This window comes from Armigeres subalbatus, chromosome 2, assembly GCF_024139115.2.
Source record: "Armigeres subalbatus isolate Guangzhou_Male chromosome 2, GZ_Asu_2, whole genome shotgun sequence".
In the NCBI taxonomy this organism is placed as follows: domain Eukaryota; kingdom Metazoa; phylum Arthropoda; class Insecta; order Diptera; family Culicidae; genus Armigeres; species Armigeres subalbatus.
The window spans coordinates 415670631-415698312 of record NC_085140.1 but is presented as its reverse complement, the minus strand read 5'-3'; the positions used below and the strand labels follow the sequence as shown (position 1 = coordinate 415698312).

Genomic DNA, 27682 nt, shown 5'->3' with positions numbered 1-27682 from the left:
CAATCTTCATTGTGCCGTCTAACTGCAAATCACTGTTTTTGGATGTTTCTGCTCACATTTTTGCATATAAACTTCTAATGAGTTTAGCACCGCCCAAGTCTCCTTTAAAGACAATAAAAAAATTAATCCTCGGACTGATGCTGTGGACCGAATCGGCCGAAGCTGCCCATAAAAGTTATAAAGGTAATCCAAGAGCTTTTACGTAAACTTATTGTACGAGAAAGATAGCAAGGCTTAACAGTTAACACGCACTAATTGATTCATATTCCTGTAGTTGTTGCCCCTAAGCAAACTGCCAATCAAAGTAAAGCACTAACGATCAAAATACAATAATTGATTGCAATGCGACCAACAGAAAAACTCTTTTTTTTGCATTACCATTTGAACGTAAAAGGCACCATCATATCACCACTGGATGTAATTGTTTTTGTTACCTTCACGAACAGCGATAATAATTAACTACTACAACTCTCGGACACTTTTTCATACCGAAGTATATGCAAAAAAGAGGCATCTTTTGAATGTTTTCCTCTGCGGCATCTACTTTTACTACAAAACATCAGATGTAATAAACTATGCACAACCATTAACTTCTGTTGTATATTGAGCAAGCTGGTAAAAATTTCTTAATAAAGCGCACATCGTGAATCACGAATTATTCGTGATACGTCATTTTGCACATACACCTGGATGAAAAGTCATACGAAATTTATTTGTTTTAATGAATTAATTGCTCCACAGTATGTTGTTAATCTTTCAATTTAAAAACAGTCACTCACTTGTCACCCTTTCATAGATGCGACTACGAACAGCAGCAGCCCCATATGACCCCTAGTTGAAAATTCAAATTAAAGCCTTTAACTGACTTTAATCCTGCACATTAAGTGTGGACATAACAAAGGCTGTCGTCAGGTCATAAATTGCCGTTCCGAATTTATCACCATTTGGGATGATGTCGAACCCTCCTGTGGGAATACGGAAGGAACATCACCCGATTGTTATCGGCAAGCATTTGTGGTGTCTCCTCTGAGATTTTCGGTTCCCAAATAAACGTAGGCGGTTTGATCACAGCACAATGGGTGATACAAATTGAACAGTTTATACAGCTCTAAACTACATTATTTTTCAACAATAGCTAAACTTTTTTCTTGCAAATGAATCTAGGTTTGTCGATGCTTTTAGAGTACAACATCGACTTAACCTAATTTAAGCCAAGTCAATTTACCCTTCAATAAATTGTATTTAACAAGCATCAGCATTGGAATTATACAGCATCAGCCTACAAATCTTGAACCGGTTACCCTTACCCATAGTGCACTGTGCGTATGCGTGATGAGCTGCGGCGGCTCTGCCATCATCGTGTGCCCAGGACGTTTCTTGGCTATTCACACATCAAACCCGAAGGGGATTGGTTACACAATTTTCCCCCATTCGTCACGTTCGTCATTTCGACAAAAAGCCCGCCCGTCTGGTGCTCTTGAATTTAAAAGGCTAGCCTGCCGGAATGTGATGTTCTTTCCTCTTCAGGGAAGTGCCCGCTAGGTGGCAAACAAAAGGATGCGGAAGAACTTTTCTGATTGATTGTGTTGGCTCCTGTCTTGCATTTCTTCCGAAAAGCAATAAGAAACGGGTTTGGAAAACAAGCAGGTCAAGCCCCTTGGGTGCCGTAGCTGTAGAAGCCCACTGATGGGGAAGAGTGCTTTCCTTTGTTTGACTTTTGAATGAGATTAGGAAAACGATTCGAGGGTATCCTGGCACTTTTGCTTAAAGAGGTAAGGTATAGGGGTACTGTGCCATCTTTTGTCTCATGAGCTCATATATATCATATTTCAAAACAAAAGATTATAATACCAATGTCGTTGTCATTCTATTTCTTGCATGCGTGGTTAATTGTAAAAAAAAGAAACAAAGTCGTTTTTCCACCCCTTTGTTTTGATTTCGATAAATAAATGAGAGCGATTAGATGAAGAACCGGGGCAGATACCCTACCACTTTCTGCAATCAGCTCATGCCTGAAGTGTGGAAAACGGACCACAAAGAGCACACGAACGCCATAGACCACAAAGATAAATTCAATCCGATTTAAATTGTGTCCTTTCTCCTGGCTGTGTATTATTTATAGCTGGCACGTGACAATGAGCTCTACCTATTGTGGCTCAGATTGCGGCGTTCTGAAATTTAATCACTCCTGTGGTGGGGCGAAAAAGAGTTGCCTAAATACAGTGTCGACAAACAAATGAAAACCAACCTCACAACAACCCGTGAATTAAATACTATTCGGGGCGGTGAAGTTTCCATGTCACAACAGGCTGGTGGTCTCCAACTTTTTGTCAATATTCACGCCGCTATTGATGAGAAAAGTTTAATTATACTCAATCAACCGCAGCATCAGTAGATGAAGGAGATCCGAGCGGTGTAATCACACTTGATTACGCCCACTAAGGCATCAACGACAGAACCGGTTGCCGGTTGGTGGTGTTGAATCACAAAATAGAGGAACAATACGCCAACTTTGGAATTAATACCAGAAAAGGAAATTAGTTTCAGCTGTGCTTTCGAGCCGATCATTGATATGGCGAAATATTGTATGAAATTGATGTTTCGTTTGGTTTACATAAAATTCGTTTTTATGCTGCCGTCAGCAGACTGCATGATAGTTGCAATACAGTACACTGACGTAAGGGAAACTGGTAAAGGGAAGTATACTCCCCTATTTAATGGTTATCATTAATTAGTTAGGCCGATACAAATATTGAAAAACAATTATATCTCACCCTCCCATTTAAGTTTTTTGCCCAAAAATAATGTTTTGAGGGGGAAAAAAAAATTTGGGTATTTTTTAGGATTTTCAAAACATTCATCAACAAATCCGATGAATTTTTTGATTTTTTAATTTTAATACTTTTTTTTATTATTCGCCCCCCCCTTGATCTTTTGGGGACCAGTAGAACATAATTTGAATTGAATATTTGTTGCAGTCTTTTTTATTCACCCCCAATTTTTAGTGATTGGATATTTTCTCGACTCATTTAGATATAAGATTATATTGCATTTGTCGCATAATATGCAGACATACAGTCATTGGTTGATATCGAAAGTTCCGTGCTTGTGAATAGCAGAGAGAGTGTTCGTCTTATGATTGCTGAGGAAGGGAAGATAGGTCCCCACTTTCTTCAGCAAAACTGCTCACCAGAATGTTGGCTTTGCAGGAAAAATATCAGAGGTCAAGTTTGACTATACCCTGAAGACACAGATAACCGAAACCTTGGGAAGTTTCGCTTATGAGAATATGCAAAAAAAAAACTGGCATGATTGAATCCCAAATCACATTGTTTGATAGCTCTGAATACTCAGACAAGTTGAGTCATCCTGAACGTTATGCCTGTGATTAATGTTCAGGAATGCGAGATGCTCACTCGAGAAGCACACCTGTCATATACCAGTCACTGTGACTTATATGCGACCAAATCCAGTCACATTGGAGTTGCTGCAACAAAATCGATCGAAATTGTGCTACTAGGGAAGGTTCTTCAAAACGTTCTGGAGCTCAGCCCATGGTATCTACCAGATCAATCAAGGCTTTGGCCAATGTCCTCATCAACGAGTATACACCCAATCTGGTTCAATACGGATATACGCATCATGCAAATCCAATTTGCATATATGCTTATATGGTTGATCGGGTAGACCGCATGTTTTGGACTCCAGGACATTTCGGAGAATCAGAAAGGCCTATAGTAGATTTTAAAAGTAATGAGTGAAATCTTGTCGGCTCAATAGACCTTCTGGGATGTTTAGAAATACACGGTTACATGGTTCAGGACTTGGTTGATCGAGTAGATCGCATCTTTTGAACTCCCGGGCATTTGGAGAATCTAAAAAAAATGTGATAGCTAGCGAACATAATGAGTGAAATTCTATCGGGTCATTGGACCTGCAGAGTTGTTAGCGATGCACAGACATATTGTTCAGGATTTGGATAGATCGCATGTTCTTAACTCCAGGACGTTTTGGACAACCAAAAAGATCTGTGGTAGTTTCTAGAAGTAATGATGGAAATCTTATCGGCACAATGGCCTGCATATATAGCACTGCATAAATACATCGTTCAGGGCTTGGTTGATCGGGTAGATCGTATGTTCTGAGCTCCAGACCGTTTCGGAGATCCTGAAATAGGTTACGTTAGTTCAAAACTCGATAATTTCATGTCTCATGATCGCATAGATATTTTCGGACATATTCTCAGCTTTGGATATTTTGTTTCTAGAGATATTTTCTGATGCATTCGGGGATATGTACTCCAGAATGGTTTAGACGGCCTAGGACATCGAAAAAAATGTCAACACCTTTTAAGTTCTTTTTATACTAGTTGTGGCAGTATCGAGCGGAAAACCCCAAATCTTTATGTTTAATCAATGTAAAAAAAATCGTCCTGGAAGTGTTTATATTTTTTTTATTATTCCCCTTCGGAGACCAGTAGGACATAATGTTTATTAAATATTTGTAACAGTGGCAGCAGGGCCTATGTCCAAGGGCTTAACGACCTCTCCCCCAGGCCATCTGCGAGTTGTGGAGCTTGCCTAGGATGTGGTGGGGTTTGACAGTGGGCCCTGTTAAATTCCTATAAAAAGCTGCATGTATCCGCAAGTAGGCCCCACCAAAGCGACCGTGTGCCGCTCAAAGCGCACAAGCCTTAGTCCTGGTGTCAGGTTGGACACAAAACAGACCTGACACGACGGCCCTTCTACGAGACAGGAGGTGCAATAAGCAATAAGCAATAAGCAACGTGCATTCGATATAATCGGCAAAGACCTAGGTGACGAATAAAGGATCACGATTGGAAGCTTGGAACATGAAACTGCAAGTCGCTATCAACGCAAGGGTGTACCTGAGGATAAAAGGTCGTTCCTTCAACTAGCATCATCAATCCCGAGTAGCACACTTGTTACATATCAGTCACTGTGACTCATATGCGACCAAATCCAGTCACATTGGAGTTGCTGCAACCAAATCGAACTGAACTGTGCTACTAGGGATGTGCACTGTCCACACGAAGGAAGACCCTACGACGAGAAAGAAGTGTTCTACGCACAGCTGGAGCAGCTACGATGGATGCCCACTGCGGGACGTCAAAATCGTCATCGGTGACATGAACGCACAGCTAGGAAGGGAGGAAATGTATAGACCGGTCATCGGACCGGATAGTCTGCACACCGTATCGAATGATAACGGCCAACGATGCATAAACTTCGCAGCCTCCCGCGGAATTGTAGTCCGAAGCACCTTCTTCCCCGCAAAAATATGCACAAGGCCACATGGAGATCACCTAACCAAGAAATGGAAAACTGAATCGACCACGTTCTAATCGACGGTAAATTCCTCTCCGACATCACGAACGTTCGCACTTACCGCAGTGCGAATAATGAATCCGACCACTACCTCGTTGCAGTATGCCTGCGTTCAAAACTCTCGACGGTGTACAACACGCGACGAAGTCGGACGCCGCGGCTTAACATTGGGCAACTACAAGACGGTAGACTAGCCCAAGGATACGCGCAACAGCTGGAAGTGGCACTCCCAACGGAAGAGCAGCTAGGCACAGCGTCTCTTGAAGATGGCTGGAGAGATATTCGATCCGTTATTGGTAGCACCGCAACCGCTGCACTTGGCACGGTGCCCCCGGATCAGAGAAACGACTAGTATGACGGCGAATGTGAGAAGTTAGTGGAAGAGAAGAATGCAGCATGGGCGAGATTGCTGCAACACCCCGCCCACGAGGGCGAACGAGGCATGATATAAACATGGGCGGAACAAACAAAACTTGATTTTCCGGAGGAAAAAGCGCCAGCAGGAGGTTCGAGACCGTGAAGAGACGGATCAACTGTATCGCGCTATTAACACACGAAAGTTCTATGAGAAGTTGGGCCACGTTCACGTAAGGGCCACGTGCCACAGCCTGATATGTGTAAGGACATAAACGGGAACCTTCTTACGAACGAGTGTGAGGTGATCCAAAGGTGGCGGCAGCACTACGAAGAGCACCTGAATGGCGATGTGGCAGACGAAGATATCGGTATGGTGATGGACCTGGTAGAACGCGCGCAGGACATTATTTTACCGGCTCCGGATCTCCAGGAAATCCAGGAGGAGATTGGCCGACTTAAGAACAATAGAGCCCCTGGGGTTGACCAACTACCAGGAGAGCTATTCAAACACGGTGGTAAGGCACTGGCTAGAGCGCTGCACTGGGTCATTACCAAGATTTGGGAGGGGTTAGTATTGCCGCAGGAGTGGATGGAAGGTGTCGTGTGTCCCATCTACAAAAAGAGCGATAAGCTGGATTGTAGCAACTACCGCGCAATCACATTGCTGAACGCCGCCTACAAGGTGCTCTCCCAAATTTTATGCCGTCGACTTGCATCAATTGCAAGGGAGTTCGTGGGGCAGTACCAGGCGGGTTTTATGGGCGAACGCTCCACCAAGGATCAGGTGTTGGCCATTCGCCAAGTACTGCAAAAATGCCGCGAATACAACGTGCCCACACATCATCTATTCATCGTCTTCATAGCCGCATATGATACAATCGATCGGGACCAGCTATGGCAGCTAACGCACGAACACGGATTTCCGGATAAACTGACACGGTTGATCAAGGCGACGATAGATCGGATGATGTGCGTAGTTCGAGTTTCAGGGGCATTCTCGAGTCCCTTCGAAACGCGCAGAGGGTTACGGCAAGGTGATGGTCTTTCGTGTCTGGTAGGTGGAAATCGAGGTGGTAGAAGAATTTGTGTACTTGGGCTCACTGGTGACTGCCGAAAATGATATCCTAAACGAATCAACGAAATATCTTTCCGAAAATGATACCAGCAGAGAAATTTGAAGACGCATAGTGGCTGTAAATCGTACGTACTTTGGACTCCAGAAGATGCTCCGATCGAATAGAGTTCGCCGCCGTTCCAAACTGACAATCCAGAAAACGCTCATTAGACCGGTAGTCCTTTACGGACACGAGACCTGGACAATGCTCGTGGAAGACCAACGCGAACTTGGAGTTTTCGACAGGAAAGTGCTGCGTACTATCTATGGTGAGGTGCAAATGGCGGACGGTACGTGGAGGGGGCGAATGAACCACGAGTTGCATGAGCTGCTGGGAGAACCATCCATCGTTCACACCGCGAAAATCGGACGACTGCGATGGGCAGGGAACGTAGCCAGAATGTCGGACAGTAATCCGGTTAAAATGGTTTTCGACAACGATCCGACGGGCACAAAAAGGCGAGGTGCGCAGCGGGCAAGGTGGATCGATCAGGTGGAAGATGATTTGCGGACCCTCCATAGACTGCGTGGTTGGCGACGTGTAGCCATAAACCGAGCCGAATGGTGAAGACTCTTATATACCGCACATGCAACTTCGGCCTTAGTCTGATTAAATTAAATAATAGTATAATCACAACTTGACATCACTCGTCCCATCCCGGAGTGATATGTATTATGAAGCCAATCACTCTCCCTGGATAAGCACACCAAATCTCTCTGGGCTAATTTTATTCTTTTTCATCCATCACCAATGTCATCGCAGCCTCTGCCAACATCGGCTTCTAGCCGTGAACTCGATTACATCGATCGCAACTGACACCACCACTACATCCGACCATCATCCAGCATAGAATGACAAAAAAACCCACCGGCAGCTCCCTCGCTGACGACTGCATGCTGTGTACGTAAACACAGAGAACGAACGAGAAAAACACTTGGAAAAACAATTAGAGCAAAAAGCACGTCAGTACGCACTGCTATCACAATCTGGAATGACTCAGACATGGCAGGTACTGCTTCTTTTATACATACAGAAAATCTTGCGGTAGACTCGAAGGCCCGCGATTTACTCCATTCTGATGTCCGTGTTAGGAATGCACGAATCTGATTTTTTTACCGGCTTTGACGAGAATTGTTCAGTTTCAATGAAATTGGCTAATTGTTGGAGAGTGCCCGAGTCGATTGATATATAAATCTTCAAAATCCATCGAAAGATATAGGCGCTAGTAACGTTCAAAATCTTTCCTTTCAGCATAACGCTCTCGATTTCCAAAAATTTAAATGACACCCAGTATGGTAAAGAAAGACGTAAGTCCTACGTCAAAACATCAACAAACTTCACGGATAAAAATCCGTTCCCGGAAATGAGAAAACAATTCATGATTTCATTAATCCAACGTGTTTTCATGTTATGAAAATACACAATGAATATAAATCATGATTTCATGATTTATTTTCGCGTAACGCAACCAATGCGTTACAATTTGGTTGTTGAGATCGAAAAATAAAAAAAAAAGTTCAACAGGAGTTTTGAACTAGAGTACACCGAGTGAGAGTCTGGCGTGCTACCTTTCAGCCGTTCTCACCTCTTGGGAAGGGAGTGTTCGAAGTATAACCGGTTATGCATTTTGTCGACTGTTGAAGATTGCGCAGTACCATGAATAATGTTCCTGAAATCATGAATCATAATCATGATTTCATGAACTGGCATGATTTCATGATTTTTCATTCATGATTGTGGTTATGCATTTGTTTACGTGTTCAAGAGTACTAAGGGAAGCTGCAGGGACATTGATTTGCTTCAAAAGTATTTTCCCATTTGAGATACTGCAGTTCAAATCAGACTAACCACTCTCTAGTATTGCGCGTATGAATCCAACATTGTTTTATACATAGAGAATATACTCCTGAAGCAACAACCTTTCCAAGCTTGCAGTAACGATTGATTTTATTGATCCTATTCTTCCAGACACAGCTTTTTGTTAAACTAAAGCTTAAGCGTGCACCCCATTGTTAATCCCCACATAAACCCGAACCAGTTTATCACCTTCCTTCCTTTCTTTCCTTTTTGTCATGCATCTTTGCGCTGCCAGATGGCAGCGTAGGTACAAATCATGTGCACCCACTCACTTCCGTCTCCGTCAACTGCTCTGTCAAACGGAAGCTGTGTGTGCAGTGCTGGTCAACGACGGTTCGTTGTCGTTCTGCCAACAATGCAGAATGGTGGTTATGTCAATATTAATTTTCTTTTCTTTCGATCCTGCTCCGGATGGATTTTTCCAATCCCACCAACATAACAGTCGAACCGGTAACAGCAAAAGGCAATATCGGCGAATGAATGTGTCCCCGAGTTGTGTCGTGGAGAGGTACGGCACAGATGAATAAGAAACGATTTTCAAATTTGAGTTTGGACGGCAAAGAGGCGAATTGTGTTGTGAGCAGCAACGGAAAAAGAGCATAAGCACTAAATCAAATATAACAATAGAACAAATGGTTGTCGTCCAGGGAAAAAAATGTCGTTCGGGGTGGAAAACAATTTCGGAGTTCGGGAATGGTAGGACAGAAACATGAAACTTATTGCGATTATATTTCGAAAACAGGACAAAAGCTGCCTCTGCTGGTTTAACTTTTATTTTATGATGAGGGTAAAATAAAACATACAAAAAAGTGTACCATTTAAATTTTCCTATTTATGAAATTTCTATAATGTGATTGACATTAACGCTAGGGATGCCATTTTTAAGCTGGGAAATCATTGTAAGTTACCGATTGCATATCTAACTACATCGTAGCACTTTTTCCAGCCTATTCGCTAATGAAGTAATTGCTTACAATAACTTTCCAACTTAATGGCTTCTAGTGTTAATTCAGCATTAACCACTATTCAAACGCCTAATAACTTTTTTGGCCAATGCTTTCAACTTCATAAAAAATGAGTGGAGTGAAAGAAAAACGTGTCGGAAGGCATACCCAAAAATATATGCTTGAAGGTAGTTGTGGGCGGTGAGGAAAAGCTGAAATGGTAAAAAGTGGAAAGCACGGATGGCAACGAACGTGTACTTACCTATTTTCGGACCGAGATCCTTTGTTTTCGTCTGATTCATGCGGCGAGCCATCGGACCCGAGCCGGGCATTCCCATAGCTCCCGTTTGACCTGGAGGCCAATTTTTTACCCGTTTTTCGTTTCGTTGCGATTCGATTCAGTTTTGGGTCAAGCGAGCAGGTGAAGGCATTTGGCGTGGTGGACATTTTTGGTTTTTTGATTTGGCGTGAATACATTGAGTGGCGGCACGTGATATGACGATGAATGGCAGGTTTGATATTTGTCATGGTTAGTGATGGCGACGAGTGGAAAAAGAGAAAGAGAAAAGGATTCCATTTTTATACACTGAACTGCGGTGGATGAATGACGGAGGGGTAATTCGATAGTTGGGGTCAATTACTGACTTTTGGCGGAGTCAACAGATGGCCAGAAATAGACTGACGAGGCGAATAATACGGGCTCTTGTAGATTTATGAGATATTTCACTCACCTGCGACTCGCGGAGGCCGAAGCAGCTCAACGGGTATCACCCTCCGGCGTTTTTTCGGCAATTTGGCCCGGGCTTGCGTGTGCGAGTAGTACATGGCAAAGTTGCTCACGATGACCGGCACTGGCAGGGCGATCGTTAGCACACCAGCCAAAGCACACAACGCTCCGACAAACATCCCGATGTAGGTTTTTGGTGCCATGTCTCCGTAGCCAACGGTGGTCATTGTGACCAGGGCCCACCACAGCCCCAACGGGATGCTGTTGAAATCGTTGTGCGGATTCGCCTGGATGCGTTCCGCGTAGTAGACCAGGCTGGCGAATATCACAATGCCCAGCACCAGGAAGAACACTAGCAGTGTTAGCTCCTTGGCCGATGCACGAAATGTCTGGATGAGGATTTTCAGCCCGGACGAGTGCCTGGTCAGTTTGAACAGTCTCATGATACGGATGATGGAGAAAAACTCCAGGATGTCGGCGTTCTCCAGATGGGAGGCGAACTTTTGCAGCACCAGATCCACGTAGAAGCTGAGCGTGGCAATGTAGTCGATGATGTTCACCGACGAGGTGATGAACTCACATTTGTGGGGCGATGAAATGAAGCGCACCTAGTAGAAGAAAATTAGAAAACATATGATCCCTTAGCAGATATTGTTAATAAATTCGGTTTTATTGTCATACACTGAGGTCGGCGCCTTCTAACATAAATTTTAAAAATTCAACAGTACACAAATTACATAGAAGCACTAATTTAGAAATGATGATAGCCATTGAAAAATTAACGTCATTTGACTGAAAACCATTTGGCTGAAATGGTTCCTTGGTCGACCGATGTATGCAGTGAAAAAAAGAAAGCAATTCTCACAATAAAACGTCCTGCTTTGAATTTTCGTTTCTCAGTATAAAAGTTGAAAAATAGCGAAGGAATAGAAAGCAAGAAGAAAGAAATAAGAAGCAAAAACAATAAAAATGAAAAAAAGAAGAGAGAGTAAGAAGTTGTTCTTTTTCTCTTGTTCGATTCTGTTCTTCTGTTCCGTGTACTACGAAGCCCTGGCCATCCGGAAGATGTTCCCTGCTGAATTAAAATCGAGCACGACGCCATGCAAAACCGTCTTCAACGCAAACGCCCGGATGAGCAGCTGGAATAACCTAAATCCAAATCCTTACCCCGTCCATCCTGAATTAAGTAAAATATAACCTTGAGTCACCACGAGTATTATGGTCTATGTCCCTTCCCTACTAACGGTTAATGATAAGATGATACAAATTATAAAGATATCATACTTAAGAATTGCGGCTCCGCAAAGTGTCACACACGACTGAGCCTACCAAATAAATGAAATGGTTAAAAAAAAAAAAAAGAAGTTGTCTTGTTTGCTACTGCTGCCTTTTAAAATGAATCGGTCCGACGCCATTTCATGTGGACCACTTTATAATAGCCCGGGAAGGAGTAAATAACTCAATAGTACTTCATTCTGGTATCGTCTTCTTACACTCGTATGAGCTAGGTGTGCATAAAAGGTAAAATACCAGAGCAATAGTATCAAAATTAATAGATAAAATAATTCATGCGCAACATATTTTGTAATTGCAATACCAAACGCATAACAAATTTTAATTCGTCTGGTATTAAAACAAAAGAGTATGTTATGCCTAAATAATTCCCGGAGGAACTTCCGGAGGAATTCCCGGAGGAACTTCCGAAGGAATTCCCGGAGGAACTTCCGGTGGAATTCCCGGAGGAACTTCCGGAGGAATTCCCGGAGGAACTTCCGGAGGAATTCCCGGAGGAACTTCCGGAGGAATTCCCGGAGGAACTTCCGGAGGAATTCCCGGAGGAACTTCCGGAGGAATTCCCGGAGGAACTTCCGGAGGAATTCGGAGGAACTTCCGGAGGAATTCGGAGGAACTTCCGGAGGAATTCCCGGAGGAACTTCGGAGGAATTCGGAGGAACTTCGGAGGAATTCCCGGAGGAACTTCCGGAGGAATTCCCGGAGGAACTTCCGGAGGAATTCCCGGAGGAACTTCGGAGGAATTCCGGAGGAACTTCCGGAGGAATTGGAGGAACTTCGGAGGAATTCCCGGAGGAACTTCCGGAGGAATTCCCGGAGGAACTTCGGAGGAATTCGGAGGAACTTCCGGAGGAATTCCCGGAGGAACTTCGGAGGAATTCGGAGGAACTTTCGGAGGAATTCCCGGAGGCACTTCCGGAGGAACTTCCAGGGGAATTTCCGGAGGAACTTCCAGGGGAATTGCCGGAGGAACTTCCAGGGAAATTTCCAGAGGAACTTCCAGGGGAATTTCCGGAGGAACTTCCGGAGGAATTCCCGGAGGAACTTCCGGAGGAATTCCCGGAGGAACTTCCGGAGGAATTCGGAGGAACTTCCGGAGGAATTCCCGGAGGAACTTCCGGAGGAATTCCCGGAGGAACTTCGGAGGAATTCGGAGGAACTTCGGAGGAATTCGGAGGAACTTCCGGAGGAATTCGGAGGAACTTCGGAGGAATTCCCGGAGGAACTTCCGGAGGAATTCCCGGAGGAACTTCCGGAGGAATTTCGGAGGAACTTCGGAGGAACTTCCAGAGGAATTGCCGGAGGAACTTCCAGGGAATTGCCGGAGGAACTTCGGAGGAATTTCCGGAGGAACTTCCGGAGGAATTGGAGGAACTTCCGGAGGAATTCGGAGGAACTTCGGAGGAATTCCCGGAGGAACTTCCGGAGGAATTCGGAGGAACTTCCGGAGGAATTCCCGGAGGAACTTCGGAGGAATTCGGAGGAACTTCGGAGGAATTCCCGGAGGAACTTCCGGAGGAATTTCGGAGGAACTTCCGGAGGAATTCCCGGAGGAACTTCGGAGGAATTCCAGCGGAACTTCGGAGGAATTCGGCGGAACTTCCGGAGGAATTCGGAGGAACTTCCGGAGGAATTCCCGGAGGAACTTCCGGAGGAATTTCGGAGGAACTTCCGGAGGAATTCCCGGAGGAACTTCCGGAGGAATTCGGAGGAACTTCCGGAGGAATTCGGAGGAACTTCTGGAGGAATTCGGAGGAACTTCCGGAGGAATTCGGAGGAACTTCCGGAGGAATTCGGAGGAACTTCCGGAGGAATTCCCGGAGGAACTTCCGGAGGAATTCGGAGGAACTTCCGGAGGAATTCGGAGGAACTTCGGAGGAATTCCGGAGGAACTTCCGGAGGAATTCGGAGGAACTTCGGAGGAATTCCCGGAGGAACTTCCGGAGGAATTCCCGGAGGAACTTCGGAGGAATTCGGAGGAACTTCGGAGGAATTCGGAGGAACTTCCGGAGGAATTCCCGGAGGAACTTCGGAGGAATTGGAGGAACTTCGGAGGAATTCCCGGAGGAACTTCCGGAGGAATTCGGAGGAACTTCGGAGGAATTCCCGGAGGAACTTCCGGAGGAATTCCCGGAGGAACTTCCGGAGGAATTCCCGGAGGAACTTCGGAGGAATTTGGAGGAACTTCCGGAGGAATTCCCGGAGGAACTTCCGGAGGAATTCGGAGGAACTTCCGGAGGAATTCCCGGAGGAACTTCCGGAGGAATTCGGAGGAATTCCCGGAGGAACTTCGGAGGAATTCGGAGGAACTTCGGAGGAATTCGGAGGAACTTCGGAGGAATTCCCGGAGGAACTTCCGGAGGAATTCCCGGAGGAACTTCCGGAGGAATTCCCGGAGGAACTTCCGGAGGAATTCCCGGAGGAACTTCCGGAGGAATTCCCGGAGGAACTTCCGGATGAATTCCCGGAAGAACTTCCGGATGAATTCCCGGAGGAACTTCCGGAGGAATTCCCGGAGGAACTTCCGGAGGAATTCCCGGAGCAACTTCCGGAGGAGTTCCCGGAGCAACTTCCGGAGGAGTTCCCGGAGGAACTTCCGGAGGAATTCCCGGAGGAACTTCCGGAGGAATTCCCGGAGGAAGTTCCGGAGGAAATGCGGGAGGAACTTCCGGAGGAATTCCGGAGGAACTTCGGAGGAATTCCCGGAGGAACTTCGGAGGAATTCCCGGAGGAACTTCGGAGGAATTCGGAGGAACTTCGGAGGAATTCCCGGAGGAACTTCGGAGGAATTCCCGGAGGAACTTCCGGAGGAATTCGGAGGAACTTCGGAGGAATTCCCGGAGGAACTTCGGAGGAATTTGGAGGAACTTCCGGAGGAATTCCGGAGGAACTTCCGGAGGAATTCCCGGAGGAACTTCCGGAGGAATTTCGGAGGAACTTCCGGAGGAATTCGGAGGAACTTCGGAGGAATTCCCGGAGGAACTTCCGGAGGAATTCGGAGGAACTTCGGAGGAATTCCCGGAGGAACTTCCGGAGGAATTCGGAGGAACTTCCGGAGGAATTCCCGGAGGAACTTCGGAGGAATTCCCGGAGGAACTTCCGGAGGAATTCGGAGGAACTTCCGGAGGAATTCCCGGAGGAACTTCGGAGGAATTCGGAGGAACTTCCGGAGGAATTCCGGAGGAACTTCCGGAGGAATTGGAGGAACTTCCGGAGGAATTCGGAGGAACTTCCGGAGGAATTCGGAGGAACTTCGGAGGAATTTGGAGGAACTTCGGAGGAATTCGGAGGAACTTCCGGAGGAATCCCGGAGGAGCTTCGGAGGAATTCCCGGAGGAACTTCGGAGGAATTCCGGAGGAACTTCCGGAGGAATTCGGAGGAACTTCGGAGGAACTTCCGGAGGAATTCGGAGGAACTTCCGGAGGAATTCCCGGAGGAACTTCGGAGGAATTCGGAGGAACTTCCGGAGGAATTCCCGGAGGAACTTCGGAGGAATTCGGAGGAACTTCCGGAGGAATTCCCGGAGGAACTTCCGGAGGAATTCCGGAGGAACTTCCGGAGGAATTCGGAGGAACTTCCGGAGGAATTCGGAGGAACTTCGGAGGAATTCCCGGAGGAACTTCGGAGGAATTCGGAGGAACTTCCGGAGGAATTCCCGGAGGAACTTCCGGAGGAATTTGGAGGAACTTCCGGAGGAATTCGGAGGAACTTCCGGAGGAATTCCCGGAGGAACTTCCGGAGGAATTCGGAGGAACTTCCGGAGGAATTTGGAGGAACTTCCGGAGGAATTCGGAGGAACTTCCGGAGGAATTCGGAGGAACTTCCGGAGGAATTCCCGGAGGAACTTCCGGAGGAATTCCCGGAGGAACCTCCGGAGGAATTCCCGGAGGAACCTCCGGAGAAATTCCCGGAGGAACCTCCGGAGGAATTCCCGGAGGAATCTCCGGAGGAATTCCCGGAGGAACTTCCGCAGGAATTCCCGGAGGAACTTCCGGAGGAAAGAAAGAGAAAAGAAGAAATAACAATAGGGAGAAAGAAGATAAAAAATGAAGAGAAAAGGAAGAAGAATGAAGAAAGATGAAAGAATAAAGAAGATAGTAGAAAGAATATAAAATAATGGGAATAGAAGAAAGAAGATAACACAAAGCGACGAAACCTGATAGAAGAAAAAAGAAGAAATATGAAATGAGGAAATGAAAAAATAAGGAATAAGAGCAAAATTGGAATAGATTAAGATAGAAGAGAAAAAAAATAAAAGAGAGAAATATGTCGATAAATTATATCGTAAAGTTGTCGCACACTAAGTTGGCTTTCAAAAAAGTTCTTTGTCTGAATTTGACAAATCTGTAACGCTATCTCAATATGATGTTCCTCGTCACAGAAGTTATCTCTGTCTTTATGGCATGACGGGCATTGTGTGTATGCAATTTATGTACCTACGTTGCCTTGCACTGGCGGTGCTAGCCTTTTTTATGCGATGGGGCACCAATTGGTCCAAGAACATTGCCTTCGATAACAAAAGCGTGCATACGACGAGTGGTGCCCCACCTCCCGCTCCGCCAGTGTTGCTTTGTCCGTTTCGTTATCACTGCCTATTAAATTTTCGACATTTATGCATTCCCACTTATTATTATTTTATTATTATCTTTTATTACGATACAAAACTCACCAAAATCTCCAACGTGAACCATGCATTGCAGACGCACTCGATGTAGAAAAATGCTACGTGCGCATTGGTTTGCGTCTTATCCAGCACCCACGCCATACTGCCGTTGGCCGTTTTCACCGTGGTGTTTCGTATCACCGGAACGCGCATATCCGGATGGGTTTTCAGGCAAAACGACAATATCGACACACATATGAAGAACACCGATATCACACCAATTATCTGCGGGACGGGAGATGTAACAGAGTGGTTAGGTATGCAAAATTAGAAAACTTGATAACAAGTTCCAATTTGGGGCACCGTACGTACTTTGGCAGCATTCGAACTGTACGGTTCATCGAACAGGGACCAAATTTGCGGTTTCATGTGCTGCCACCAGGAAACCGTCCCGCTGTAATAGTCATCCTCGTAGCCAAATTTCCGGGCCAGTTCCTCTTCTGTGGGCTTTTCGGTGTCCAGGTCTAGCCGCTCGAGCACGGCCAACGTTTCCTGGGTGTCGCGATGCTGTTTGGAGGGGAAGAAACATGATTCGCTTATTAGCATCCACGAATTCGCCAAATTTGGGTCTAATTTATTTTGTGCGGTTTCATGTTTCACAGCTCCGTGGAGGCTGATTCTGGGAAGGGTCGGCTCGCCTTCGGGATAAAACGTAGGTTTTGTTCAGGAATTTTTCATCGATTGGAATGGAAAGTTATTTGGGAATTTATGACGGTAAGAAAGCGACAGGTAATCCCGGCAGGCTGTTGTGTTTCGACACTGCCATTTAAAACGGCAATTTCATTGCTGAGTTCAGATTCCAGTAAGCGTAATTCTTCGGAGAATTGGAATTATGGAAGAATGATTACCTATGCAGGTGGGCTGGCATACCTTTGCTAAGCAAATGTTGCAGTAATCTTTCAAAAGTAACGATTTTTATAAGTATTTATACCTCATGCATACACTAGAAGACGCCATCCCAAAATTTCAGGAAACCTCAATAATATTTATAACACTCATATTTCAAAGATGTGGAAAAGTCATGGAGGCAAAATGTCTGTTAACTTGCACAGCTTACGGAATAACGTACCACGCGTCCGCTTTCTATTCTTCAGTATGGATAGTGAACGACTGCATCTCCATGAGTTTCATCGTAGGTTATAGTGTCATGCAGACATTTTGCCACACAGAATAAGAATGTGGGAAATTTACGTTTTTCAATTCTTCATGTCGGTTATTTTTATATATTTTGTGTCTGACATTTATGACAGGCTACCTGACATACGTTTAATCGGCCGTTTTATGCAATGTTTGAAAACTCGATTTGCATACGCACATCATGTGGGAGATTAAATGCGAAAATGTATTGCAGTAAGATTCGAACCTACGGCAACACAAAGATTGAACATTGAGAGAGTGTAAATGAACATAAAATCGGAATTTGTCGTCCTATTCCATCCATCATTTGCTAGCTATGTGGCTCATTTTAAAAAGTTGGAAATTTTTAATAATCTAAACTGAGTTGAAAAAAAAATATCTCAAAACTTTATTCAAATGTTGCTCAACCAAATAACGATTCACCGAGTCTAACAAGAACTACCGTATGCGTGAACCATAGGAATGTCTTAGACAACTATCCGCGAGGGTAGTCAGAGGTCTTTGGACATCACGTACCTGAAAAGAAATAAATCCAGGCTACATTTTTTTTGGAAGTGTGTAATTGCACGAATTGGAATCTCGTTCGATGTTTAACATGGTTGAAAACTCTTAGAAAATTCCCCCTTCTGGATGAATTAAATGTCGAAGTCGAATATCTTAGCTCTGTTTTGAACTTTTAACATTGCTCAATAGTACAAATGTCATCATGCATATGGTAATTATACATACTGCAATGTAATTTTCTGTAATTTTAGTAGACGTGGATAATAAGGCGAACAAAGAAAGCGATTTTGATAATGATAAATGGAATATTTAATGAGAGGATGAACAATTTTAACATAACAGTTCACACTCTGTCCTGCTGATCAACGATTCGTTCTCGGAATTTCGATACACCTTGGGAATGAATATGGCGAAAAGACATTTCCTTCTTCGGCGTTGATTTTTGCCATCAAAAGCTCTCGTTTATACAGCTTTGGCCTAATTTCAGCTGGTGTTACTCGCATAAGAGTTCATGAAGATTTTTCCACCGATAAGAGAGAAACCGGTGACTAGGCGCAGTGCCACAATTCCCGCCGAGCCTCAATCGATCCACAAGACACCCAAAATTTATTGCACTTCGTATGTCTTTTTCACGGAAGCTCTACTTCGACACAACCGTTGGATGTGCTTACACGTGCCGTTCGGTCGTGAATGTTTATGTTATTCATCTACCGTCACCGTATGTATATTCTAAATATGGTTGCCCCAACGAAAAAAAAACCAGACTATCACACGTGCAATGACGCCAACTGCTATCGCACGGCTCAGCATCGCAGCGGAAACATACCATCCTTCCCAATTTCGGTTTGCGCCGGTTATGGGACACATCGTGTGCCAACTGACCGAGATCATAAATTCCAAACGGACCATGACGACGACGACGACGACGACAACGGTCCCACTGCAATCACAATCTCAATAAATCATTAGCATGCGTCGGGGCTGTCTGCGTTGACTTCTGGTTTCCCTTGGGTCCTTGGTAGCGTGCTGGTTTTGGAGCGGTAATAATGGATCGAAGGCTGCTGGAGGGAATCGGAGCCCGGCGTTGTATTATTTTAAACGAAATTGATGGCTCGGAATGTTAGCTACAAACAATATTTTCAATAGCGGTTTCTAAGCCCAGGGTGCGCTGTCGCACTTTCTAATTCAACATTTTGTAGGAGGAATGGGTACCATGGTTGTTAACGTTAATCAACGATTAACGGCGTTACACGACATTTGATTGAATGGACATTTTGTCGAAAATGGCTTTTAGACTAATGACATGGAAATTATAATTTGGAAAGATTAATGTCGACTATAGATTTGTGCTTCCACTACTCAAAATGCGTCAAAGTATAATATCTCGACACAACAATCATAAATCAATCTTAGTTAATTGCCTGATTTCTGATGAGAGTTGGTCACCTGTCGTGGCAATTAGACCTTTACAAATCAAAGTGAATAAAAATGAATTGAGGTGTCTATCATAACGATTTAACTCACGAACAGATTGATTTATTTGCAAGTTTTCTAGCAAGAAGATTCCCTTGGTGTCATTTCAAAGCAAAACCAAAAAGCCAGATCCAAACAATGAAATAAATACAAACACAAAAGATCTTCAGATTTGTCGAGGAACATTATTCGAGTTCCACTAGCTACGGAGCTAAAGCGCTAGTTGTGGTAACTTGCACTAAATGATTGAAATTTAGTTATCGGGAAAACGTCTCTCACGATAAGCCTATATATGCCAATTTTTTTTTTTAATTGCTCTCTTATATCAATCCCTTAGCATTTCAACTTTATTTTTTCATCTGTTTGTCTATAGATCTATAGATGGATGGGTTTTAAATAAGATTTTTTTTCGTTGCTCGGCGGCAACCTAAAAAAAATGAAAATTATACCAAGGAAAGCACAAAATTCGAACAAGGGCATATTTTTACAACATCGCGCATTTAAATTTAGGTTTACGAGTTATATTTCAAAGATGGACTTACAATTGAGTTGTCGTGTAAAATGTAATTTTGAAAAGTTTGTTTTCATCATACATCAAAAGCCACGTAAATTTAAGTCTGTTTGATGTTACATCATTATTATTATTGTATATTTTTTTTCAATCAATCGTTTATTTTGGGAGGCTCATTTGCCATGAAGCGCTACGGAGCCGAAATCATACAATTTTTCATGATTCTTATATAATAATATTAGTATTGGGGAACCGAAAGACTCGTGGTTTGGTCGAGGTTAGGGAATACAATAATACAGTAGGAAAGGAAGGGAATTTAGGGTGCTTAAGTAATTACAATGTTGATGTTAACATAGTTGACATTCTTGGTGATGTTTCGCATCTGTAACGGGACAAACAAACTTTTTTATGGGAGATAACAACGAGAGGAAGACATACAAAAGGGATTAACGATAGACATTAAAATGGACAACAAGAGGAAGACATTCATAATGGGGTTTGACAGACAACTGGGCGGACTATGATTACAATTTTACATCAGCAAATTTCAAAAATTGATGTGCAAGGGACATGTATTCGACATGTATATGACATCTAGGTCCGTCAACACTTCCCTAATAGGCTTCGGTTGTTTTCCTCGGACCCGGAGATGTTCAGTTAGCGCAGATCTGGGGCCACGATGCTCCTCGCAGTCCCACACGACATGATCGATATCCTCCGGACGAGTAAAGGAATTACCTCCGCACGAATAAAGTCAGAGATCAAAGGTTACAGAGGAAACTGTAGTAGTCGAAGAAGTTAGCACGATTGGTTTCAACTGAAGATGGGCTTATCTCCAGCGTAATATACCAGTGGTAAATACTCATGAATCGAGATTGAGGGTTTAGTCGAAGCAGACGCATGAACCATGAGAAAAAATACGGCAGACTTCAGTGGGCTGGTCACTTAGTGCGAATGTCGGCAGAATACGAAAACAATATTCAACAGAGAACCAGATAGGGGCCAGCAACTTCTTGGAAGGCCACGAACACGCTGGCTGCACGCGGTGAAATCGGTCCTGGGAACTCTGAACGTTCGGGGAAACTGGAGGAACATCGTCAAAGACCGACGATTCTGGAGCTCTACAATACGCCAGGCATAGGTGTAACAACGCTGCAGCCATCCATGTATCCAGGTAGGTAGACAACTTGTCCAGAGTATCGGATACAACGCAATCATCTGCAAGCTGTCTTAACGAGCAATTTGACATGAGACATTCATCAATGTCTCTGACGTAGAAATTGTAAAGAAGGGGACTTAAACATGAGCCCTGGAGGAGACCCATCTAGCTAATTCGTGAAGTTGCCGAGTCACCATGATAAAAACTTATACACTTCTCTGGCAACAGATTGTACAAATAATTGTTTAAAATTGGTGGAGGTCCACACGTGTGGAGTTTGTCAGATAAGACATCGACGCAAACTGAATCAAAAGTGTCCAAAAACACTGAGCCCATTTACTCTTTTTTAGTGAAAGTTAGTTGAATTCCTGAAGAGAGTAACGCAAGACAGTTGTTCATTCCCTTGCCCCTGCGTAAACCAAATTGTGTATCTGACAACAAATCATTCGATTCAACCCATTAGTCTAGCCGGAAGAGAATCATCTTCTCCAATAGCTTTCGAAGACAGGGCAGCATCACGATTGGACGATACGAATTATAATTCGACGCGGGTTTTCCGGGCTCCTGGGTGGCTATAACCCTCACTTGCTTTCAATCATCCGGTACAATGTTGCACTCCAGTAACTGATTGAACAAGCTTAATAAGCGCCTGTTCGCGACGTTTGGAAGGTTTTTGAGCAAATTGAACCTGATTCTATCTAACCCTGGAGCGGAATTGTTACATGAAAGGAGGGCAAGCGAGAATTCAATCATCGAAAAGGGGCGATCCATCTCATCCATGTCAGCAAAAGTATCACGTGATTCTTGCTTCACCGGTACGGAATCCGTGAATCTGTGAAGTCTAGTATCCACCGCCACGATCTTTCACGATCTTCGTTTACGGACGACGCGTTGCACATTCTTCTCCCGACGGTCCATAGAGTTTTCATTGAGGTCTCGCGCGATAAACCTTCAACAAAAGTGCGCCAATATCCGCGTTTCTTCACTTTGACCAGCTTCTTGAACTGGATGTCGAGCGCGATGTACCGTTGGTGAAGTACGATCGAACCGTGCTTCCGGAATTCTTTAAACGCGGCGGATTTTTTCGCGATAAAGTTGTGTACACTCGACATCCCACCACAGGCTGTGTGGTTTCCTACGAACCGCAGCTCCTGGCACCTTCCGGCGTTGTGCAGGAAGGCGTATATCATTAGACATATTAAATTCGTCATTGATGAACCGTTGTCGTCGAACAGTTCCGCCCAGCCTGTTCCGTGTGAGTTAAAATCTCCCAAGAGCAACCGTGGCTCGGGCATAACCGAGCAGATGTGCGAGAGATCTCTACGAGATAGCGCTATGTTTAGAGGAAGATATATCGAGGCGATACTTAAGTCCTTTTCTTCGAATAGTCACCTGACATGCGACAGCCTCGGTGCCTAACATCGGAGCAAAATCGACCCTATAGAAGGAGTGCTGTTTTTTGATTCCTAAAAGCACCCCTTCATATGGATTTGCCCGATCGCGGCCAATGATGTTAAAATCGGGAAAATGAAGGTTTACATCTGGTGTTAGCCATGTTTTACATAAAGCAAAAACATCGCATTGTACAAAGAAGTTGAGGATGAGCTCCACGATGCCAGAAAGTGTGAACATTGGAGCGCTCGGAGGTTGTTGTGCTCACTCTCTATGCTCTCTTTCTGGCTGAGAAATCGTAAAAATTGGGGCATCTGAGATTTAAGATGTTTCCGGAAGCGGTGGAAACTCTCGTTCATCCTGATGTGAAACCACAAAAACCTGCGTTTGATTTCGCCATGTTGGAATGGGACTCACTTTGAGGCCGTTTTACTCGTTTCCTGAAAACAAAGGCCCCATTTCCAATTTCGGAGTCAGAACTTCCTTGATCGTCCAAAGGAAGAGACGAGTAGATGGTGTCAGAAACAACTGGTGAAGCGGCCTTCCTCAGCATTTCGGTGCAGCTACGTCGAGAACGCTGCTGAAGAGAGTGCTTCTGGTGGATTCGGCGCTGTATGTACGTCGGGCAAGCTCCAAGAGCATGTGGAGGGCCTTTGTTGCAATGGACACATTTTTATATACAGACACCATTCGATTTTGGCAACACGTTCGGAACATTTATGTTGCCAAAACCGAATGTTGCCAAAGTAGTATGATGCCTAATTCGAATGGTTTTTGTTTTATCATGATACTTCACATTTCTTCGCTTACTGTGACACTAGACACACTAGGACGATTTTTTACCCGGATTTTAAAATCTCAACGTTTTTTTTTTCTGAATATTGTTTATGCGTTTTTTTACGATTTTTTTTCACATCGGTTTGGGGGTCTAAAAGTTTTTTTATGCAGATATTGAAATATTTGCGTTTTTCTTTGAATTTTTTTACGTGATTTTTTTCGCGAATTTTAGTTTTACGTCGGTTTTGGGGTCTATCCTGTTTTTTGCGTGGATTATAAGATGTAAGACTGCCCAGACCCAAGCAATTTCATCGACACGATAGCAACAACTAGTCGCTGCGATTCTATCGTTGGGTCGCTGCAATCAATGTTCAATTTATGCTTCCACACCAATGGCGACAGAGTCGCCAAGCGATAGAACCGCGTCGCGATTGTCGCATCGCGTATGTTTCGGGGAAACTTAACGCGGTTTATAAGCAACTCAAGAATGAAAAAGGAAGTTTTTTGCAAGGAGTAATGCATTATGCACTGACCCAGCACACGCGTTGTAGTTGCCAAGCTACCACATGGCAGTGTACTGGAGTGTGGGACTCTCACCCACTAAATCCTTCTTGGGCTCTAACCCTATTTTCCCCCTGGACAGCTTTCCAGCATTACTTCACATTACACATTCACACCATTTGAGACCTACTTGGATGCTCATTCTAACACTCCTCTACCATACTACGCTACGACACTCCTTCCTCAGCACAGGCCGATCACTCACTCTTCTGCCGAAGCGGACCACTGTGGGTGTGTGGATTCAATCCACTACCACTCTGCCGCCGAAGCAGCTTCTCCAAATGTCACTCCTCTCCATCCCATGTGAGTCTTATTTGGGTGCTCACCCTAACACTCCACTGGCATGCCTAGAGGTGTCAATAGCGGTATGTAGGGAAGGGACCAATCAACGATACTACGCTACGACACTCCTGCCTCAGTATTCGCAGTCCATTTGAGTAAACTTCTGCCGTGCTTCGAGGTGACAATAGTGGTGACGCACTATGGCACTCCTGCCTCAACACAAGCAGATCACTCGCTCTCTGCTGAAGCAGCACACGCACTGCCCTACCGTAGGATTCTGTGAGCTTGAACGCTACACGGTCGCTTTGATGAGGCCTGCTTGCGGACACTTGTAGCTTTTTGTAGGTTTTAACAGAGCCCACTGCCAAGCCCCACCACGTCATAGACAGGCCCCCTAACTCGCAGAGGCCATGGGAGGGTCGTAAAGCCCTTCGACATAGTCCCTGCTGCCCCAAAGGGCTTCGATCATAGTATTCGATCATGTCTAAATAAAGAGTCATACTCATGGCAGGACTCATACTCGGCAGGACCAGGGGATCGAAAATGTTGGCAATGTATGACATCACATTCTACTTAGTTAGGATGGCGGCCGGAAGAGGTACTTCTATATTGAATCGGAGGTGGTTGAATCGGCCGATGGCCTCCAGATCCCATAATAAGAGCGAGGAGATCATCTATTCGTTCTGAAGATCGTGGAGAGGTTGGATGGCCTGATCTTTTCAGATCAGAAAAATCAGAAACAAAATCTTTCTAAACCTCTCCCTTGTGAGAGGTCGTAGGACATGACCGGGACAAATTTCAGTCTTTGGAGAATGACTTGCTGTAAGAGAGGATGACAAATGTCATTTCTTGTTTTTGAAGTGTTTGTTATTGTCCTAAGATTGTCTCGTAGCCTAGTTAGGCCGAAAAAAATATTAAATTTATTTTATGTCACCCCCCCCCCTTCAGTTTTCCAAAAATATTAAGGGGGCGAAAAAAAAAAATGGTTGTCGATTTTTTTTTTAATTTTGAACGTGTGCATCACTGTTTTTATCTTGATACGAAATATGTCATTTATAGATCATACATTTGTCACCAAGAGTATTTCAAATGAAAACAACAGCATATATATCTATCGGCATAAATATTCTATATGCTATCAGGTCACGCATATTAACCCTTTTGTTACCGACAAAAAAAACACCCTTACGTTACCGACAGGGTACCCGGGTACCCACGGACTTAAAATGATCATAACATAGTCAGTTTTTCACCGATTTCGACGATTTTGGTTGCTACGGATGCAGGAACTTACCCGCTATTCGATACATGTTACAGAGAACCGATTCGGATTTCCTGGTGACCGGAATTCCGGAATAACTGGGCCAAGTCCCAAAGTATGTGTGAATTGAAGATATATATTCAACCAAATGAAGATTTCTTGCGTGATGACTAATCAACTTCGTTGGAAATTTCAAGAATATAACTTAACTCTGTTACAGGACCATTTTATGAATTAATCCCGGAACAGTTATTCCGGAAATAGGTTCCCGTCGGGCCTAAAGTGGCCATAAACTTATTCTGAAGAAACCCTGGCAATATGGGTATCAAAATTCATGAAATTGTTTCGAAAGCATGATCTGATAAGTAATTGGACCATTGGATGGTTTGACAACGGACCGGTCATCCTGGAACAGGTTCCCGTGGGGCCTAAAGTGGCCACAAACTCATTTTGAAGAAGCCCAGGCAATGTGGGTATCAAAATTCATGAAATTGTTTCGGAAGCATAATCTTTTGGGTTATTAGGCCATAAGATGGTTTGACAATGGACCGGTCATTCTCACACAGGTTTCATTTAGAAGAAACACTTGCTCTCTTCTTTTCCCGTTATTTCTTGTCAAAAAGACTTAAAAATTCTTGACAGGTACTCAGAAATGATTTATAATGAACCACAGACGCTGTAAGTATCATTGGTGTTTGCTGAATAATTTACAAAAATAAAAAGAACGACTGAAATTTTCAAAAAAAATTATGAATGCAAAATGGGTCAAAAACGTGACAAAAGCGGAACGTGATGAAATCGGGTCGAAAATGTGATTAAGTCGGAGGTAGATAAAATCGTGGAGTGACAAAATCGGGACAACACTGTGTAACTTTTCACTTCTCTCTTCTCATTTCTCTCATTTCACTTTTCACTTTTTACTTTCAATTTCTCACTGCTCACTTCTTACTATTCACTCCTCACTTCTTATTGGACCCAATAACCATTCGGCCTAACAGCCATTCAGCCTGATGACCCAACATCAGTCCCATCTTCTTGGAAAAACATGTTTCCGAAAATATTTCAAGAACTTTGATGCCAGGGTGTCTTCTAAATAAGTTTGTGGCCAATAAAAGCCTTTCGGGAAATTGTTCTAGCATGACTGTTCTGGTTGATATCCATCCTATGGTTTCAACTTTATGAATAACATGTTTCAGGAAAAATTCCAAGAATTTTGATACTCATATTGCCAGGGTTTATTCTAAATGAGTTTTTGGCCCCTGCTGGCCTTCCGGGAACTTGTTCCAGAATGACCGTTCCGGTTGATATCCATCCTATGGTCTCAACTACATGGAAACGTGTTTCCGGAACAATTCCAAGAATTTTGATACCCATATTGCCAGGGATTCTACCAAATGAATTAATGATCACTTTAGGCCCTCCCCTCCGGGAACCTGTTCCAGAATGACCGTTCCGGGTCATATCCAATCTATGGTCTCAAGTACATGAAAAACATGTTTCCGGAACAATTCCAAAAATTTTGATACCCATATTGCCAGGGTTTATTCTAAATGAGTGTTTGGCCCCTGCGGACCCTCGGTTAACCTATTCCAGAATGACCGTTCCGGTTGATATCCATCCTATGTGCTTAACTACATTGAAAATATGTTTCCAGAACAATTCCAAGAATTTTGATACCCATATTGTTAGGGTTTATTCTAAATGAGTTTTTGGCCCCTACGGGCCCTCCGGGAACCTGTTATAGAAAGACTGTTCCGGTTCATATCCATCCTATGGTCTGAACTACATGAATAATATGTCTCCGGAAAAATTCCAAGAATTTTGATACCCATATTGCCAGGGTTTATTCTAAATGAGTTTTTGGCCACTACGGGCCCTCCGGGAACCTGTTCCAGAATGACCGTTCCGGTTCATATCCATCCTATGGTCTCAACTACATGGAAATTATGTTTGCGGAACAATTCCAAGAATTTTGATACCCATATTGCTAGGGTTTATTCAAAATGAGTTTTTGGCCACTACGGGCCCTCCGGGAACCTGTTCCAGAATGACCGTTCCGGTTCATATCCATCCTATGGTCTCAACTACATGGAAAACATGTTTTCGGAACAATTCCAAGAATTTTGATACCCATATTGCTAGGGTTTATTCAAAATGAGTTTTTGGCCACTACGGGCCCTCCGGGAACCTGTTCCAGAATGACCGTTCCGGTTCATATTTATCCTATGGTCTCAACTACATGGAAATTATGTTTGCGGAACAATTCCAAGAATTTTGATACCCATATTGCTAGGGTTTATTCAAAATGAGTTTTTGGCCA

General features: G+C 44.0%; 1 protein-coding gene across 17 annotated transcripts in view; it reads right to left on the bottom strand.

The window, feature by feature from the left end:
* LOC134213393 (potassium voltage-gated channel protein Shaw-like) overlaps nt 1–27682 on the bottom strand; it is a 271798-nt gene that overhangs the window by 84728 nt on the left and 159388 nt on the right. For 16 of the 17 annotated variants that reach the window (XR_009979446.1, XR_009979447.1, XM_062692415.1 and 13 more), the window contains 4 exons: nt 16618–16812; nt 16312–16530; nt 10353–10956; nt 9884–9973 (listed from right to left, as the gene is read on the bottom strand). Coding sequence is in view for 15 of the 17 variants with exons in the window: in XM_062692415.1 (XP_062548399.1) it covers nt 9884–9973; nt 10353–10956; nt 16312–16530; nt 16618–16812 (1108 nt within the window). In the remaining 2 variants the exon portion in view is untranslated. The remainder of the gene's footprint in view (nt 1–9883; nt 9974–10352; nt 10957–16311; nt 16531–16617; nt 16813–27682) is intronic. The other variant, XM_062692428.1, reaches the window with a different exon arrangement.